The following is a 21601-nucleotide window of genomic DNA, read 5'->3' on the forward strand; positions in this document are numbered from 1 at the left end:
TTATTTTGGTTGCCACCTAAAACCTGTAGCAGTTGGCTACACTGTCGGTCGGTATAGGTAGCGCTCCCATTGTCTTCCTCCCCTTTTCCCCCTCCACCCTATAGTCTCCTTCCCTCCCTCCATCCCCACTCCCATCTACTCCCTGCATCCCCGCCGCGATTTTAGCGCGCCTAGTGGCGTAGTTTCAGAGGCCTATATAAACTCCAGATTTTGCATGTTTTGCCACTGTCTGCTTGCTCTTCGGAGTGATCGACAGTCCGTCGGGCATTAGGCGATGTTAGGCTTAAACACGGTGAATCTATGCTAGTGGTAATATCGATGGGGTCTCGCTCGCCATCGTTACGTTTCGGAAGGTTATTATGTCCGTATGCGGTCAGATGGTAGTAGGTTCAGTTATGTTATGGTTACCTACCGTATCGCTTCGTTGTTATTTAGTGCAAACTTGAATACTAGTTGTTTGAATTTCTCTCTTTTATGGCACTCGCGTCGCGCTCAGTAAGGCTTACTTACATCAAACTCTTGTCGGTTGTAGATGCGCCAGAGTTCGTGTTTCCTTGCTTATGATTGTAGCTTCATTCACGTCACTGCCCGACGTACTTCCGTGCAGACGTCTGATATATTTCAAGTCAGTAGTAGGTTTAATGATAGAGTTGTAGAACGGGCGTTTGGCCCATTTAAATTTGTATTGCTCTGAAATCGATATTTATATATATGCTATGTCGTTATTTCCTAAAATCACGATAGGTATAAGAATATAATGACGTAAGCTGAAAGAATACGTTGTACCTTATATCATGTTAGTCATGAATAGCCATCTGTTTAATACAGTTCAGAGGTCTTGCGCAAGTAACGTTCGTCCTATTGGATAAAGTTGTGTGTATTTGATTTTTTCTGCACTATTATTTCAGCAGATTATTATCTTATGTTTTATACGAATGTTATGCTCGTAATCTAAACTGCGTATTATGTAAATTATTTGTATCTCATACCCTCTTTATTAGCAGTAAGATTTCACGTGTAAATGCAGTTGATTGCAAATTTATTGGACTATGAAAATATCGGAAATGAATCACGAAAACCACGTTATCATATTGTAAACACTTAAGTAAAAGATTTAAGGCGATTGAAATATACAAATATACAAAAATGTATAATGCAAAGAATTCTATGTTTGTGGCCATGTGCCAAATTGACTCATGAAAATTTATTATGCACGGAATTGTTACTACAGCCCAATTGGTATATTGAGCTAGTGTGTGCAGCTTATTATCATCAGTATTGTTACTATTTATGTCCTTTATCTAAAATTGTACTTTTATATATATATATACCTGTTTCGTCTATAATAAAATGTTATTTTTGGTAACTTTGGATTTACTTCAAAACCTTACTGCGCCTTAAATAAGGGTAATAGAACCCTTTATTTTTTTCTTCTTGTTACACTCTGTATTGCAGTTAGGGATAGGTAGGGACCATTCTCAACCCTCCCCCCCGCTGCAAACCAGTAAATAAAATTAACCAAAAGTGGTGCAAGAAGTCTAAAACATAAATACAATGCAAAAAACACTTAAAGTATGTATTTCTAATAATTTATACAAAAGGTTCATTTTTGCTTTTTATTTAAAAAAATTTATATAGACTATGGATTAAACAGGAACTATCCCCAAAAAATCTCTTACTACTGTTGTGAATGCTCTGAAACCAAAATGTCTATGATATTTTTTCATGAAAAATACTTTTAATGCCAAAAGTGAATAATGCATGCCCCAGTATATTATTTGATTTTGAATTCATTATAATTTTTTATGTGCACAAGTTATATTCTGTAGTTAGATTAACTTTATTTTTATTTATAAATTTGAAAGTTATTAATTTACATATTTAATTTTAATCCTTATTTATATTATTCTACTCTCTAGCCATGGTATTCACCAAAACAATACAGTATGACAAACCTAAAAGTTGGGTTTGTGAAATTGAGTTTGTGCATATTCTATTTTCAGATGGCTTGTCAGACTGGATTGACATAAACAGTGAAAGTATTGTTTTGGCTGTGCAAATATATTTTTAGTACAAGTATATAGTTTATTTTACCTAAAGTTTGAAAACTGTTTAATAATAAGTAAGCTTGCCTAATTAATGAAACATTGTTTCTTGAATCATGAGAGAAATTTTTTGTCATTAGCACTAATATAGTTTTTGCTATATATGTGTGTTCTGTCAACTTAACAGCATATAATTTTTCATGTGTTTGGTCAAATTAATTGGATTTTTTTTTCCAAATGTTGGAAATTTTTTCACAATTATAAAGTATGCATGATATGTTTGCAGTATTTTTTTAATAATAGTGTTCCCTCTATATGTATATATTTACAACAATTTGTTTTATTTTGTTCAATGTCTGGTTTTTCGGCATTTTTTGTGAATACTTATATTGTTTAAGTAGTTTGCATAATTTTTTGTATCATTTCATAGTGACCTCTTATGCTTTATAAGGTATATAGTTGTACATGACAGATTTGTCTAGGCATAAATCATGCCATGCTGTTGTGATTTTCAGTGAACTAGAGGGAGCACTGTTATTGACAAGTATTTATTTGATCATAAGTATTGATAAGTGTCCCAAAGCTGAGAACATAATTGTGTACTGTCATGTGCTGGTTTCATGTCCATTGGTAACCAGGTATTGTGTTTCTAGTTATTGCAAGATCCAGAACATTAGTTTTTATTAAGTACTGCTAGTAACTGTGAATTGTGAGTAGTAGTAGTTGGTAGCATATAAAAGGAAAGTTGTATGATTATGTTGCCAGTGTTGGGATACACTTGTTGGAGACACTAGATTTTGTGAAGTGTTTTTGCTGATTGCAGTGTATTTGACTTTCTGCCCCCAGAAAGCTAAGGCGTTCGAGCGTTTCCAGGTGCTAGCTCTGATGTGCAGGTTAGTGTTGCTTGAGCGCACCCCTCCCCCGTGTATGCCATGACATGACTTGTTTGATTTGTTGCAGCAAATGGCTAGTCAGAGGAGCCAAGTTCAGAGGCAACAAGCCCTGGCGCTGATGTGCAGGTAAAGTCAGCCGGCGCTCTTGCCTCACTGCATGTTTGCTACACCTTTTACCATGTAAGGTTGTCGCTAGGGCGTTCTTCAGCCTGCCTCTTGGCTCCACATCCGCTACTTGTTCCAGGTTCGCAGAGCTGGTGTTTCAGCAAGGTTGCAGTTAGTCCATGCTGTGTTGCAACTATTTGATTGTAGTGGTCTTCCTGACACAAACACAACCTTGTAATGCAGCCCACTGCTCAACAATTATAGCAATAGGCCAGTAGTTCAGGTGCAATGTACTCCTTTCTAACATGCTAACATTTCAATAAAAGTAGTAAAAATAGTGTAGAACAGAACATTTAAATTTTAACAAGTTTTTTGGTAGGTTTTAAAAGTTGATGGTTGAATTTTTGGAATCCTTAAATTTGATCCCTAAAATAATATTTGAGTTACAGCTGCAACTAACTGTTTATTTCTTCTTAATGTGTTTTAAAATAAGTTTGCCATGTCCATGATCCATCATAAATGGGCAAGATAGCTGCTGTATGGGAAAGGGGGGAGGTTATGATATACAAGGGGTGGGAAGTAATTAGCTTTGAGAATATAAAAATAACAGGTAATGTCGTAGAATATGTTAAACTTTGGTATGTCGTCTTACTTTGTCTTCTCTCAAATAAGGAACATATTTATCCATGCATTTTATTTTGAAGGATTTCTAGAGATGGGAATATTAATTTCACTATATGTGTTTTGTAGACAAACAGCAATGTAACAAAAATTAACACTTGGCACCTGTTTTGTACATTCATAATTATTTACATTTTCTGCACTTCTTTTCTGTGGTCTCATCATTCTTATACAAATTGAATTTTCTTCTTTTAATGCTTTCCTGCATTTCATGTTATTTTTTTTACTAGATATACAAAAAAAGATTTCACTTATTACATATGATAACAGAAATTCAATAAGAATATAATTATTTTTCATTTGATTTTAAAGTTGTCTTCTTGCACGTGCAACTGTTAAACATATAGCAAGTCCTGGTACACTATCATCTTGTTCAGTGTTGTTTCACTTGGAATGAGTTGTCATAAGGAAGATACTTGACTAGCATTTTGGAAGTTCTGGGTTCAAATTGTGGTCTGACTGTCCTGACTTATGCTGTTTCTTCAGACGGATGATGCTTTGCATTATGCGATTGATATAATATTTTACTATCCTTGATTTGTGGTGTGTGTCATTCTGTTATAACTTTGGTGTCATTAAGAAGTAATCAAAATGACATTTCTTGACACATTTGTCTGGGTGTTGACGTGGATTGTGAAAATAGATGGGTTATATTTATTTTAATATAATGGAACATAGGGGATTAACTGAATGTTATAATAATTTCAAATAAACCTTTAAGTTGTTACTGCCAATTATATATTAAAATGGTGATAACTTTATTCATAGCAGTGAAAATTATTTACGATTTCTTATTTTTATGAGTACAATTAACACAACCCACCAGTTTATTCTTATGGCAGGATGTGACATTCAATTTTTAACTTTTTTAATACACAGCTGCCATCTCAAGGAATATGATCACCAATGTTATTGTGTCCTTTCTTTCCAGCAGTTTTGTTTCTTACCTCCATATTTCATCTTTTCTCTTTACATTCCTCTTCATTGTGTCTTCCCCCTTCACTATACCTTCTTACTATTCATCACAAATTCTCCTTCACGAGTATATTTTCAGTACATTTCCCTTCTTTTGGAGAGTTTTTACCTCTTCACTATTGTACACATCTTTTATGTACTGTCTCCATTCAATCCTCTATACCATGCACTTCCACTCATACATGGCCCTCAGCTTTTTCACTACTTTACCTTATTTAGGGTGAATTGTTTAATGTAGAGGAGTCTGGCTCGGTAGTCTTGGTGGGATACAAGCGACCTTATGCTGCATGATGATTCTCATCCCTGATTGGTCGGTTGAGCACACATTGTGTGTTCCTGGCTGCTGATGGTTAGCTGATAAGATCTGACAGCAAGAAGGTTTTATTAGTCCTATCATCTATTGTCCTTATTTCATGTTTTCAACCAGTTTGTTGGTGGTTGTATGAACTTTTTTTTTTGTTAGAAACTGGTCAGTCTTTTAAATTTTCTTTCTAATGCACTGCCAAAAAAAAAAAAAGAGATTTTTCGACTATCTTGTTTACAGTAAAGCCTCTGTAGAGCAAGATAGAACTTGTTATTTTTGGGTTTGTTTGAAAGTTGTTCATAGCCAGCTGTAATGAAATAAGGTCTTAATTCTAGTGTTTTTTAATGTGTGTGTGTATTTTTGTCTGAGATGTTCATGATAAAGTATCTTGTCAGTTCAGTCTCTCACATGTGCTGACGTAAGATCACCACTGTTCATTTTTTACTCTTCAAATTATTTTTAGTGCTCTTCAGATAAACAAGTTTCATGAAACTTATTTATTAAAAGATTTGAGTAAACATTTCCTTGACAATTAAAAGTAATTAATTTTTCTTTATTAAATTTTTATGCTATTTGTTTTTCAAAATAATTCCCTTTATTAAAATTTGTGGAAAATCTGAAGTTTGCCCAACTAGATATTTTAAGTATTCTATTGTTAATCTCTTCTTGGTTAGCAATATTAATAAGTGGCCTGTATGTATCAAACATTGGCAGTTACGGTAATATTGAACCATTAATGGAAAGTATAGATATTTTTGATAATTTTGATTGTAACCTGGTTGTTACATAATTGCATATCAATAGTTTTTTTTTTTTTAATCTGCACAATTGTTTGAATACATCTGTTTAACTTAGGACTTTACTGTTGGTTCTAGAATGTGTAGTTAACACAATATATCTAGTTGGTTACTTTAGATGGGATACCTTTTTAAACTGTGAAATTGTGTGGTAGTATCAATCCATTAAGTGCTTAGAAATGTCTCGGGTTGTTTTAACAGCTGGTCAGGATAAGTAAATAGTTTATAATGATGTTACTATTTAACTATATAGAAATTGGTAGTAATAAGTATGGTGGTGATTTGAAGTAACACTTATTGAAAAACACCTCATATATTGTTCAAGTTTTTTTTTTTTTTTTTTTTTTTTCAAAAGTATTTGTAATAGTTTTAAAAGAAATGTTGTAAGGCTCAACTTCACCCACCATGTTTGATTTAAAAAAAATTTTGTTTGCTTGATGTAGATTTTTGTATGGAGTTCAATCAATTAGCTGACTGTAGAAACACATAGTATAAACTGAGTGGTCATGCTGCAACATACGTACATAGTGAAACATTTGTAGGAAATGCCCTAAAACAAAAATTATTGACTTTATAATTCATTAACTCGATAATGTGCGTAAGGTTGTGCCTTAAGTGTGTTTTGTTGATTTTGTAGTATTTGAACCTTGTGCTTGTCAATGTGAGTGATATGTCGCATTGTCACCTGTTGCAGGGTCTACGTGGGCAGCATTAGCTTTGAGCTGAAGGAGGATACCATTCGCCAGGCATTCCTGCCGTTTGGTCCCATCAAGTCCATCAACATGTCATGGGACCCCATCATGCAGAAGCATAAAGGATTTGCCTTTGTCGAGTATGAAATTCCAGAGGCTGCACAACTCTCGCTGGAACAGATGAATGGTGTTATGATCGGTGGGCGGAACATCAAGGTAGAAGTTATTTATCCATGTTATTCATGCATGACAACATAGTTTATGTCTGTCCATTCTTCAACATTAGCATTATTTTTTATGTTACCATTAAATATATACAATTAAAACCTATATTTTCATTCATGATAAATTATTTCCTATCCAGCAAAACCTTGTATTAGTCTTCCTTTTTACATTTTCCAACAGTACATTCAGTTTTCTTAAGGTACCGTTTGTTGTACATTTAAACTAATAATAAACATTCTCTAAAATGACTCTGCCCGAAATGTGTGCATTCTAGAGATGGGTCAATTCCACTTTTCTTTGATTCCAACACCCTCCATTCCAGGTTTAATTTCTTTTTGATTTAAAGTATAGAAGAAAGCTAACCTAAATAACAACACTTAAGAAGTCTTAATATACATATATTTTCTGATAAACTGAGCATATGAACCCTAAATATATTTCCTCTTAAAACAATTTTTGTTCTTTTTAACTAAACAATTTACCTACATTACATTAATTTGGTCTTCAGGCATAGCAAGAGTTCGTTCAATGTGCGATACATTAAAAAAAAAATTAAAATTTGAAAAGCTTGCAAATATTGATTAGATTTTTCTCTTACCCCCCTTCCCCTTCTTTAAAGTCACAAACACCATATCAGCACATAAAATTGAAATAATCATTTTTAGACTACAGTTGATAAATTTAGACATTGTGGTTCAACATCATCAAATATTTGCGAAATACATAATTTAAACTCTTCAAAATCTATGATACTTGTGTTCTTATGGAATTCCACTCTCCTGCCATGGTCTTGAACAGTTCTGATTGTCAAGTTTCACTTGATTTACGTCCGTGAATGTTTATTGTGTTTCAAATTCATAATAGATTTAATAATAACTCATGTTATGGTCATGGCAAATGAAACATCAACACAAACATGAAAACAGTCATTTTGTACAAAAATTTGTCTACTCAGGTGCAGCAACTTGTTAAGACAAACAATAAATCTTAGGCTTTAAATTAACAATTTTATACATACGTAAGTGTAATTTTAAATTAACTTCTTTTAAAATTAGAATATTTATATAAAAGTATCTAAAATATTTATAAATAACATGGTTGGCAAGCCTGATTTAAATTATTTTACGTTTTGAGTAGAGAAAAAAGTAACATTAATGTTGTATTTATGAAATACAGTTATGAGGTTACAATGTTTTCCCTGCAAGTACTGAAATCTAACTTTGGTTAGTACAGTATTACGAATAAATATAGGCTATTGCGGTTGTAATCTAACTTTCAAACAATTGACCACGTGTTTTGTATATTAGTGCTAGGCAAGTTGCATAAACATAGTCAGCTTACTGGTTGGGAAATAAGACAATTGTCGCAAGAATCACTTTAATTTAGTGAATATATTTTACATATAAATTATCGTCAGTTCTTATGACCTACCATTTGAAATGTGATATGATTCCTTATATGGTTATATGATATGATTACTCGGAACTTGTGAATCAAAGATTCAGATTCTAGGTAGAATCTGAATTGAAGTGCCAAAGATTCGACGTGCCCATCCCTAGTGCATTCCATAAGCTATTAACGTTTCATATTAAAAATGGATACATTTACTAATGCTTATAATGGGGCAAGTCAGATCTGTGCCACTGAAAAAAATATCATAATAGTATTTGTAACATTGCAAGACCCTGCCCTTCCTGGATTAAAGAACATGAGACCGCTGTGTTAAGTTTTTTTCCCCGTGAATTTTTTTGGTTCACCGTTTTGTTGGGTCCCTCTACCCATGATTCATCTGTTCTTTCATTTGCCCTTCTTTTTGGAGGGGTTATAGCATGGGCTGTTTGTGCCCCGAACCAGTGTAATGGGTGGCGTTCCTCCCTTGCAGGTTGGCCGCCCCAGCAACATGCCACAGGCACAGTCTGTCATTGATGAGATAACCGAGGAGGCAAAGCAGTATAACCGTATATATGTTGCATCAATTCACCCTGACCTGACGGAGGATGACATCAAGAGGTAAGTACTTTTTGGATTACGTCACACGTATATTTCCGTGATCAAGTTGTCTGTGTTGATTTGATGAGCATAACATTGTTGGGGACATAGGGACAGTGAAGTTATTGTTTGAAGTAGGCATGTGCGAGAAAGACTTTTTTGAATTCGAGACGAGATCGAGAAAGCAATTTAAAAATTCTCAAGAATCGAGTCGAGATCGAGAAATCTGTACTTTAGTTAACAGGATAATATGATCCAAAAAAGTAAAACTCAATAATCTGACAAACATACATAATTATTCAATAATTTTATCAAGTATCCACAATTGCAATTACAACTTTACCTTTACACTCAACAGTTTATTTGCCTACTGTCGTATGTAAACATACGTTATTGACTCCATAGTCTATACAGTTTCCTTGAGCCATGGACGGTACTTGATCATGAAAGTCTGAACATTCACCACTATCGATATGTCACTATCGATACGGACCGCAATTTAAACATCATGTTGCTTGTTATATACTGCTGGCCGTGTGTATAACCTAAGGCCATAAAACAAAATGCAATCGCGGAAGAATTCTGCAGTCATGTTTATATTTTTATTTTTTACCGTACCGTTTGACGTTGATACTTGATATTGATACCGAAAATGATTTATTTTTAACTTTAATGTTGGTTTTATTAACGGAAAATAATCATTTTCTTCTGTAATTTAATGTGATAACCACAGCACAATTCATTGTTTACGTTTACCGTTTCATGTAGTGACTTGTGAACGGAAGTTGTTCGTTTTTAACTTTTTAATAATTTATCGTGTATACTATCGTAACAAGTATATTTTATTTTATTCGATCTACGTAACGTTGAAGATATGTTAATTATTTCAACACGCAACACAAAATGCTGCCTCAATATATTATATTACCTAACTATTTCTTGTTTACAAAATTCTCGAAAATTCCGAGCCAAAAAAATTATCTCGAGACGAGATCGAGAAAATTTCTGTCTCGACTCGTTCTCGATGATGCCGAGACTCGCACATCACTAGTTTGAAGTAATAGCACAGGCCTGCCAATTTCACGGATTTTATCCGTTTTCACGGATTTCAGGTCCTCAAACGGATTCCCGGATTTTACTGAATTATAACGGATTTTCTCTAGTGGGATTTCCGTCATAGCTGTACAGTGAAACCTCGTTTATTCGTTCCCGCATTGTACAATTTCCCGGTTTTATTGTTCAATGTCCGTGGTCCCGAAAAAATCCCGCAAGAACAATGTTAAAAAATATCCCGTTTCCATCGTTTACGAATATTTTTTAACCCGGTTTAACGGGTTGAACTTTATACAGGCTTTTTACCGATTTCACATTCAAATTCCCGAGAAATATTCCAGTTTACGCGTGTCTACACGACACGCAATACCAATATTTACATATGGCGGCCATTACTAAAAGAAAACGAATAAAGTGAGCATGACGCTGTTGCTAACAGGTTCACCAACTTCGATAAAACAACAGACGAAAGCTAACGCTCGCACGATAGTTCTTGCTTTGTGCGATAATCAACACAACAATATAACCGTGGTCAATATACTGTACATACTAGCCCAACGTAAACACGTTTCTATTTAGCGACAGTGAAATCCTGCGAGAAACATAGACAAAATTGTTCATCCTAGCGTTTCCGTGGCCGGCCGTATATGCGCGAGATTTTCTTTGTTTACGGTAAATTAGCTTTACGCATTTAACTCTAATGCACGTGTGAAATTTGTAAAGGTTCATTGATATCTATCGGCCTACAAAAGAGGTTAAAACCAGTAAAGAGCGTTTAGAAATTATAAATGCCATTGAAAAAAATCCAGGCGAAAAACAGGTAGATTTGGCAAAGCGCTATGGTATTCCTCCATCGACTCATAACAAACTTGTGATTACCAACACCAAAAATATTTTGCTGCATAAAAACTCATCTTATAATTTCTCTGCATTATAAATAAGAAAGAAGTGTGCATCTTATAACATGTGAGTATGTACCTTTTAAATTTTGAATAATACATACGTAATTACTTGCTTAAAACATACAAATTTGAAGTTTATTTTGTTTTGTTCATTTAAAAAAATTAAGGAAGTATAATTTTCCAATATTGATAGTGTATATACAGGGTGCTGCTGCTGTCAGTTTATGGAAATACCTAACTGATTCACTTAAAGTTTTTGCAATAGTACATACATTGTGCATTTGGTAACTTTAGAGTGTGTTCCCACATTGTAGGATTTCCTGGATTATCCGTTTTTTACTCATGGTCCATTGGAAAACGGATAATCAGGGTTTCACTGTACATACTTTGTCGTTCGTAAAACAAATATCATAAATGGCGGAGAAAAACAGCAATGTTGGAAATTTAGTGCTGTCAACTGCTTTTCCAAAATATTTCTAATACACTATGAGCATTGCCAAACATGCATGAAGATGCCATATTTTCAGGAATTTGGTTATGTTGCTGTTTATTTTTGTAAAAATCACATTTAAAACTCATTTCATACTAATACGTAATAGTTTAAAAGGGAAAGATATAAAACTGAATTTAATTTTTGAGTTCACATCACCACTGTTTTGGTTCATGGCCATATGGACTACCATGGCACGTAAAAAAACGTTGTTTGTAGGGCTGGGCTGATCACTAAATTTGCCAATCATTCCGATACTGATCATTTCCGCTGATGATCGGCGCCAATCATTGCAGATCACTGATCAGACAAATTAAGAATTATATAGCTTGTTTGATGTTAAAAATAAAAATCTAAAAAAAAAATTAATGAAAAAGTTACCTTATGATAACTTACCATTTTTTATTTAACACTTCTGACAAAACAATTTGTTCATTGGTTTTTAAAAATGAACAATAATATAATGTAAACTAAATATTTCCTATTTCTACTATTTCTAGACCTTCCCATCCCACAAACCAAAGTACCCATATGACACTTTTCACAGGTCTTGAAAATAAGTGCTTTAAAGAATCACTAAAATAGACAAGAAGTCACGAAGCATAAATTAGAAACAAAGAAAAAAAATATCAGAAATGTTTCTTTGTTTTTACAAACAACTTTGTGCAACAGAAATTTTTTTAATAAAATTTTAAATTTAGAAACTTAGAATACAAAACAATCGGATCGTAAGGGAACAATAACAAACAGGTATATTAGTTCAAAGATTAATGAATGCACAAAATATGAGATCCATGCCTTGGTAAAGAGTGTGCACTGTTTTCATAATCATTGGTAGTTTGCGCCACTAGTCTCGCTTCGGTGCTGGCCATAGATGCTAATAGCGAAGTGCACACTCTTCCTGATGCTATCCATATCTATGGCGCAGTAAAGTTATTTTCTTACGTTTGCAAAGGTAAACAATGGACGTTTTTCAAAAAGCATTTAAACGTAGTTTATAAGGAGGAATAAAACCAAACCATTTGTGAATTTTGGGACTTTTCCGCTTCGTAAAACCATATGAAACGGGAAATTAAATCTTTTATTAGTGTATGTTCCGGGAAAATAAACAATTTTAAATATATTACTTTCGGCGGGACCAAAATTAAGCGGCGTGACACGGGAAAATGTATGAAAGAGGAACGTATCATCGAGGTTCTACTGTACTGTAAATTCGTGTTTTTGTTGATACGTGATTGTAGGCCTACCTTATTTAGTTATTTTGTAAGTAAATTTGAAACGTACAACTTTGCATTTGTAAGCTTAATTCAGTATTTATTAATTTTGATTTAGTATGTAATGATCAGCGTTTGGTGATCGGTATATAATTTGCAGATCGGTACCGATGCCGATGTGTTAAAATTGGCCGATTATTGTGATCGGTGATTGGCATCGGCCCAGCCCTAGTTGTTCGTTTACAATCACAAGCAAAGCTGCCGTGACCACACGCATTAACGTAAAATAAATAAAATCTTTCCAACATTCACTTTCAACTTTTAATATTCCGACTAAACTTTTCTGATATATTGCTATTGAATGCAGTGCTGTTATAAAATAAATTGTGGGAAATGCTTTCGCTTAAAGGTAATATTGGGAAATTGGCGGTGCAAGTGAAAACAATAGGTTCAACACAACAATTCGTAATTCCTGGGTACGTAAAAATAAGGATCTATTGTTGATTATCCATTTATCTATGATTAGGGACCCTGAAAAATGGTAAATAAAAACTACCAATAGCGGTGCAAAAAAAACTAGTGAAAGCGGTGTAAAAAAACCTGGTAAGAGTGGTGTAAAAAAAACCATTAGAAGCGGTGTGAAAAGTCAAAATTTTTAATAAAGCGGTAAATAAAATTAGTTTCACTTAACACGTAGTACATTTATGTAGGGGGGGGGGGGGATACAGGACAAGTGAAAATAACTTAACTGTTAAATTTTAACTTTCATTATGAGATAATATTGAAAACATCATGCTATTTTAAACACTTGAACATTTACACATTTAAAATTGTAATATTAATATAAACCCTTGTTGGGAAGTTGCAAAATTTGCACATCAATATTTTTTTCTTTGCATCAAATACATAAAATCCGTCAGCTGCAAATTGATACAATTTTCGGCATGATTTAAATTAGGGATGGGGCGAATCCTGATTTCCTCGAATCCGAATCCTAATTCAAATCCTAGACTGGAATTGCCGAATCTCGAACCCAAACCCGAATCTTTTAACAGATGATGTCCACATATCTAATGTAAGTGAGATGTATTCTGCTTGCACTAAAAGTCCCTTGACTTTATCACATGTAGTTTGGTACATTTCTGGTATAGCCTAAGTGTATATAAAGACAAAAAATTTTTCTTGAGAAATTTCAGTTTTAGTACAGATTAGCGGTTAGGATTTTTTCTATAAATAACTAGAGGTCTGCGAGCCTAAGAATTTTACTTCCAGCCGAGCTCGAGCGTATGTGGTACAGTTACACTTTTGGGAAATTATTTTTATCTTAAACTTAGTATAATGTTTGAATAGAGTATTAAAATGGAGTGGGCTTATTAATTTTGGGTAACTATTTACAGCGTGTGTTTACATTTTGCACTGCTAGAAAAAAATAACATTTTTCATTGAATCTTACCTGTTTCCATTGGTTCATTAGTAACTGATATCATCCAACTAACATAACCAAGTATATGTTTGTGTAAATGTAACATATCTTTGGGAAAATTTCATCCTTGTCAATTTTTCTGGAGTCCTTACTGAGCTTCAACAAACTTAGCACCAAAAATCATGTTGTTTGAAAAGTACATTCACATTGTTTCAACATTTCCACTTTTCAGCACAATAATTCTGAGAGAGATTGTCACAGAGTATTAAATTATGTTCTTTAATCTATCATGCAGAACAATAATTTGTTCTGCACGTTCAGGAGTTAAATTAGCTCTACGATTGGAGATAGTTTTTCCAGCAGAAGAGAAGCGTCTCTCGCTGGCAACCTGCTTGGCTGGAATGCTTTAGTAAAATTGCTTAACCTCAAAATTAGTGTCATAAATATCTGTAACTGGTCATTAAAGTTTAATCAATTGAAAGTAATAAAAATAAAAGCATTTAACTTCATTCAATTTACACTTGCAAAAAAAACATACACACAAAAACCTACATGGAAATTAAAGTCTTTTTCAATATCCTGAAGTCTGAAATATGTTTACTCATGTCATTAAATGTAGAGCTGTATTGAAGAAACAGATTTTGCCAATATTTAGTTGAATCGGCATTTCTGCCGACTTCCGATACAGTACGCTTGTTAATTTTCGGCCGATATTACTGAAAAACGAAAGAGACTGCCATAACCTAAAAATCCACGAGTACCATTTTCACTTTTCGTAGTAGTACTGCATTCTTTCACATCGCATTATTTCTTAGCAACATGTGCCATCCTTACATATCAAAGTTTAACATCCTCTTTTTTTTCAATAATGTTCTTTAATTTAATATGTCATAAATAAATAATACATTACAATCACGGTAAATATACATCTCGGTTGTTACGGTAACTATAGTGCAAATATGGTAGCTATCATGCTTCTGTAGTAATTATGGTATTATACAAAGAATCTTTAGTTCTTTTTATGGTAATTATCTTAAAATAACTATTGGGTTTGTACTGTAGTTATGGTACATCATCCATATTTCTTCGTATGTTGTTGTTCATTTGTCTTTTCTTCATATTTACGTGCGCCATTATTTGAGACAGGAAGTTTCAGAAAAAATTTTAATGGACTTTATATCACACATTTAATGGCGTAAATGATGAGACCTCGGGCAATTTAAACGCTTTATACGGAAAAACTTACCATGCGGGACCTCGTAAGCGAGTTTTACTGTATTTTTTTTCTCCGTAAATAGTAAAAAACCGAATCCTTTGACGAATCCTATATCAGACCCGCCGAATCTTCGAAACCCTAGGATTCGGCGGATTCGGCGGATATTGGATTCGGTCGCCCCATCCCTAATTTAAATGCTTGTAACACGTTTAGATATGGTGTATTGCAATTGTATAACTGTTGTTTAAATTACATGCTTCATTCGAGGGCAAAGTACTAGATAAATTACTGTTTCAGATAAATGTATGAATATATAAATTCAAGAGTAACACTTAAATCCACTTTTCAATCTAAATAAATATATATAAAAAGTGCGTATTCAACAATAAGCAACTTCAAAACAAACAAGCCCGGAGTTTCTGAGGGAAAGATAAATCTGTTTCTCCGAACGTCTCAGAGAAGACAAGATAAAGTGTGTAAGTTTTGTTCACAATACATCAAGGACGTCATTTTGTATGGAAGGACGCCATGTTGGTAAAATTATTGTTATTTTTGTAAATTACCGTAATTCGGTATTGACTTCAGATATATTGTGAATGTTCTAGAAAATTAAGACTTTTTTCCGTATAAATGGGGTTTGAAAGAAAAAAGTAAAGATTCACAGCGAAAAATTATAAAATTCTACATGGCGTCGCAATGATAAAGTGTTTATGTACTTTCTTTTCTATGGCTTGTTATGGCCGTTAGGAAACCCGTTTGCCTACGAATGGAAACAAATCAGTTGTGTTATTGTTAGGTAAATAAACGTAATAAACCTGTTTCTTGAACCCGAGGGTGTTAAAATATGAAGTTACTTATACAGTGAAACCCCTTATTTACGTTACCGTTATTTACGTTTTCCCGTTATTTGCACTATATTCTTCAGGTCCCGTTTGGTTCTCATTTAATCCAATACGATACTTTCACGCGAATTACGTCTCAAAAATCTAATCCATCCCGCTATTTACGTCACGTAACAACGATAGTAGGCCTAAAAACATTATGAAAAACGTAACTTTTATAGTCAGCAGTGAACATTTTAAATCGCAAATTAAACATATTTTATAACATGAAAAGTTGCTTTTATTTCTAAACATATAATAATTTAAGCCTAGGCGTTATAATGGTTCGTTATATACAAAAATAAAACAGTTCAATGCCGATTGCAAATTTTGATGTTTTTATTTTTATTTTTCTAAACAGAATGCCCCGACGAATCCAAACACTTACAATAGTTCATTCACTCGTTCCACATGTATATCTGACTGTCGAAAATACTGCTGGTAGCTCGCATGATGAGAAATTACCGAAAAATAATAGCGTAGATTGAAGTCCTTCAGTAATGTTTTACTGCAAGTACACGAAGATGGTGCGACCTGGAACAGGGCCGCACCCAGCGAAAACGAATCTCGCCCCGAGCCAAAATGCCTACGAAGGTGGCCGCAATTTCTAGTTAAGTTATACCCGAAACGAAATATATAAAAAATTAGGTTGATTTAATAATAGGCCTGGCTCCGACCACCAACGTGAAATTATCTCTTCATAAATTACATTATAATTTAGCGAGAAGCCATCGAACGCGACCTACTCGTCCAGCGTTTGACAGACGACTGGTGATCTCATGAACTCGTCTCTTCCACGAAGGGAGTAGACGTCACATGACCTCACCGACCAATCACACGCACGCTTCATTCATGCTTACAGATACAAGCCAATCACAGAACAAGTTACACTACATGAAAAAATCTTTTATTTTCTTCCCCTGATCAGTCTCTTTTCAATTTCACATCGAAATCGGGGACTTCCATTCTCGTTCTCTCTCCCACACCGTGAGACAGCAGTTATCACTCGGTTCCCATGCAGGGGGGGAATTACCGTCTTTATCTCGGTTGGCGGGGAAGCACTGTTTCTTTCTCACTTCCACTTACAGGCCTCTCATGCCTCTCTTTCTAACCATCACTCCAGCCCAGACACAGTCCCGTGATTTATAATTATATTACAACACGTTAATAAAAATTAAGAATAATTATAATACGAATTACTTTACAAAATTAAACTTATTGAGAAAAACCTGAATAAGTAGGCCTAAACAGGTAAAAATCTAGTACAGCGGCTCATTTGTGATTAATTACATAAAAATTACTAATGATAGAAAATGTCTGTTAAAATACAAGGTACATTCTTATAACACATAGCAAGTGAAAATAACATATATTAAAAGCCATAACGTCTGATTATACTGTCTCATAATATACACACCACTCTAAAAACATTGACTTATTTATATTTACCTATACAAAAAGAAGTTTAAAAGAAAATTATTTAATTAGGAGGGCAGGGTTCTGCAACATTACAGCGTGTAAGATCCGAGTAATTATAGGAGACAATCTAAAATGTACTTGGGAAAAACGTAAACTCACGAATGTATAAACGTTCTGTTACTATTTTTATGTCACAACTTAGCAGAAATACTGGTACGAGACATAAACTTCACTAGATAAAATGAGCGGAGTCTTGTTAACTGTTTTAAACGTATTTTATAATTTCGGAAGTATTTGTAGCGTTGCAGAACCCTGCCCTCCAAAAAAAATAATTTTCTTTTAAACTTATTTTTGTATAGGTAAATATAAATAAGTCAATGTTTTTAGAGTGGTATATATGTTATGAAACCGTATAATCAGACATTGTGAATATTAATATATGTTATTTGCACGTGCAATGTGTTTTAAGATCGTACTTTGTATTTTAAGAGACGTTTTTAATCATTACTATATTTTATGTAATAATTTACAAATGAGCCGCTGTACTAGAATTTTACCTGTTTAGGCCTACTTTTTCAGGTTATTTCTAAATGATTTTAATTTTGTAAAGTAATTTGTATTATAACTGATGTTTATAGTGTTCATTAACGTGTGGAATGATTCTAGAACATGGGACTGTGTCTGGTGTAATGGTTAATGGTTAGAAAGAGAGGCATAAGAGGCCTGTAAGTATAAGTGAGAAAGAAACAGTGCTTCCCCGCCAACCGAGATAAAGACGGTAATTTCCCCCCTGCGTGGAAACTGAGTGGTAACTGCTCTCTCACGGTGTGGGAGAGAGAACGAGAATGGGAGTCTCCGATTTCGATGTGAAATTGAAAAGAGATAGATCAGGGGAAGCCCAGAGTTCTGTATGTACAAGGTTTTTTCATGTATTGTAACTTGTTCTGTGATTGGCTTGTATCTGTAAGCGTGAAAGAAGCGTGCGTGTGATTGGTCAGTGAGGTCATGTGACGTCTACTCCCTGCGTGGAGGAGAGCATGGCAGGATTTCACCAGTCGTCCGTCGATCGCTGCACCAGTAGGTCGCGTTCGGTGGCTTCTCGCAGATGATGTAGAAGTATTTTGAAGAGATAATTTCACATTGGTGGTCAGAGCCAGGCCGATTATTAAGTTAACCTAATTATTTTTATATTTCGTTCGGACATAATTAGAAATTGCGGCCACCTTCGTCGGCGTTTTGGCTCGTGGCGAAATTCGTTTTCCTTGGGTGCGGTCATGTTTAAGGCCGCACTAATTTCGTGTACTAGTAAGAACATTACTAAAGGACGCTATTTTTTCGTTAATTCTCATCACGCGAACTACGAGCATTTTTCGACGGGCAGATGTATGTGGAATGAGTGAGCAACCTCTTTTTGAAGTGTTTGGATTTGTCTGTGCATTCTATGGTGAAAAAATAAAACAAAAACTAAAATTGGCGGAACATCTGTTTATTTTTGTATGTAACGAACCGTTATATTTGGCGCCCCACGTTAGGCGCCAAATATAACGGTTCGTTATATACAAAAATAAACAGATGTTCAACGCCAATTGTAATTTTGTAGTTTTATTTTTCAAATAGAATATTGCACAGACGAATCCAAACACTTTCACAGTTTTTCTCACACTCGTTCAACACGTACATCTGCCCGTCGAATAATGCTCGTAGTTCGCGTGATGAGAATTAACGAAAAATAACGTCCTTCTGTAATCTTTTACTGCAAGTACACGAAATTGGTGCGGCCTGAAACATGACCGCACCCAGCGAAAACGAATTCCGCCACGAGCCAAAACGCCGACGAAGGTGGCCGCAATTTCTAATTATGTCCGAACGAAATATATAACAAAGAATTTGGTTAATTTAAGAATAGGCCTGGCTCCGAACATCAACGTGAAATTATCTCTTCAAATGCTTCTACATCATCTGCGAGAAGCTACCGAACGCGACCTACTGGTGCAGCGATCGACGGACGACTGGTGAAATCCTGCCATGCTCTCCTCCACGCAGGGAGTAGACGTCACATGACCTCACTGACCAATCACACGCACGTTTCTTTCACGCTTACAGATACAAGCCAATCACAGAACAAGTTACAATACATGAAAAAACCTTGTACATACAGAACTCTGGGCTTCCCCTGATCTATCTCTTTTCAATTTCACATCGAAATCGGGGACTCCCATTCTCGTTCTATCTCCTACACCGTGAGAGAGCAGTTATCACTCAGTTCCCACGCAGGGGGGAAATTACCGTCTATCTCGGTTGGCGGGGAAGCACTGTTTCTTTCTCACTTACACTTACAGGCCTCTCATGCCTCTCTTTCTATCCCTGAATCATTCCACACGTTAATGAACACTACAAATAGCAATTATAATACAAATTACTTTACAAACTTAAAATCATTTAGAAATAACCTGAAAAAGTAGGCCTAAACAGGTAAAAATGTAGTACAGCGGCTCATTTGTGAATAATTACATAAAAAATAGTAATGATTAAAAATGTCTAATAAAATACAAAATACCTTCTTAAAACACAGAGCACGTACAAATAACGTATATTAATATTATAACGTCTGATTCCATTGTCTCATAACATACACACCACTCTAAAAACATTGACTTATTTATATTTACCTATACAAAAGAAGTTTAAAAGAAAATTATTTATTTAGGAGGGCAGGGTCTTGCAATGTTACATATTGTACAGTTGATACATATTTTTTAAACTAACCATTTATATCTGGGGATCATAAATAATTAATTATTGGTATCAAGACATCAAGATGAACGTAAACTTGAACACGTCACGGCAGCGAGAAAACTGGTGCTTATACCAATAAACTGGTATTAGAACTGGACAAAACTGGTACACGGGAGGTGGAGCTTATATTTTTTTCCGCTAAGTTCGCATCTATTGGCTGGCTGCTGATGGAACGTCACGAGTCTGGGCGGAGCGTTGAGTGAGTTATACTGCGCATGCGCAGCTCAGACAACAGAGAGAGCCAGCCGGCGGCTACGCCGCGCCATAACAGCTGAGTACGATGACCTTTCTCGGCGCACGTGGCGCTATTGACGGTAAATTTCCAATTTGCTGCCCTTTTTTTTTTTTTTTTTTTAATTTTTTTACTGTGGTGCAATGCGTATGTGTAATGTAGCCCGCATTTGTTATGAACTAGGCATGTGCGAGAAAGAATTTTTTGAATTCGAGACGAGATCGAGAAAGCAATTTAAAAATTCTCGAGAATCGAGTCGAGATCGAGAAATCTGTACTTTAGTTAACAGTATAATATGTTCCAAAAAAGTAAAACTCAATAATCTGACAAACATACATAATTATTCAATAATTTTATCAAGTATCCACAATTGCAATTACAACTTTACCTTTACACTCAACAGTTTATTTGCCTACTGTCGTATGTAAACATACGTTATTGACTCCATAGTCTATACAGTTTCCTTGAGCCATGGACGGTACTTGATCATGAAAGTCTGAACATTCACCACTATCGATATGTCACTATCGATACGGACCGTAATTTAAACATCATGTTGCTTGTTATATACTGCTGGCCGTGTGTATAACCTAAGGCCATAAAACAAAATGCAATCGCGGAAGAATTCTGCAGTCATGTTTATATTTTTATTTTTTACATTACCGTTTTACGTTGATACTTGATATTGATACCGAAAATGATTTATTTTTAACTTTAATGTTGGTTTTATTAACGGAAAATAATCATTTTCTTCTGTAATTTAATGTGATAACCACAGCACAATTCATTGTTTACGTTTACCGTTTCATGTAGTGACTTGTGAACGGAAGTTGTTCGTTTTTAACTTTTTAATAATTTATCGTGTATACTATCGTAACAAGTATATTTTATTTTATTCGATCTACGTAACGTTGAAGATATGTTAATTATTTCAACACGCAACGCAAAATGCTGCCTCAATATATTATATTACCTAACCTATTTCTTGTTTACAAAATTCTCGAAAATTCCGAGCCAAAAAAATTATCTCGAGACGAGATCGAGAAAATTTCTGTCTCGACTCGTTCTCGATGATGCTGAGACTCGCACATCACTATTATGAACGCTGCAGGATGCGACTGTATTTTAATTAACTTTAACGTATTTCTTACTTTTCCCTTTATTTACACTTTCCCGCTTTTTACACTTTTTTACTTTGTCCCCATGAAAAGTGCAAATAATGCTGTATTATCAAATTAAAAAGTGAAAAAATGATTTGCCTAGGCGTCG

General features: G+C 34.5%; 1 protein-coding gene across 4 annotated transcripts in view; it reads left to right on the forward strand.

Moving 5' to 3' along the window:
* The window catches only part of LOC134530408 (poly(U)-binding-splicing factor half pint), an 89774-nt gene that overhangs the window by 39982 nt on the left and 28191 nt on the right, over positions 1-21601 (forward strand). For 3 of the 4 annotated variants that reach the window (XM_063365203.1, XM_063365205.1, XM_063365206.1), the window contains exons 5-7: positions 3006-3064; positions 6495-6711; positions 8600-8727. In XM_063365203.1, the coding sequence (XP_063221273.1) occupies positions 3006-3064; positions 6495-6711; positions 8600-8727 (404 nt within the window). Of the gene's footprint in view, positions 1-2891; positions 2939-3005; positions 3065-6494; positions 6712-8599; positions 8728-21601 lie in introns of all 4 variants that reach the window. The other variant, XM_063365204.1, reaches the window with a different exon arrangement.

The sequence above is a fragment of the Bacillus rossius genome, chromosome 3 (assembly GCF_032445375.1).
Source record: "Bacillus rossius redtenbacheri isolate Brsri chromosome 3, Brsri_v3, whole genome shotgun sequence".
Lineage (NCBI taxonomy): Eukaryota > Metazoa > Arthropoda > Insecta > Phasmatodea > Bacillidae > Bacillus > Bacillus rossius.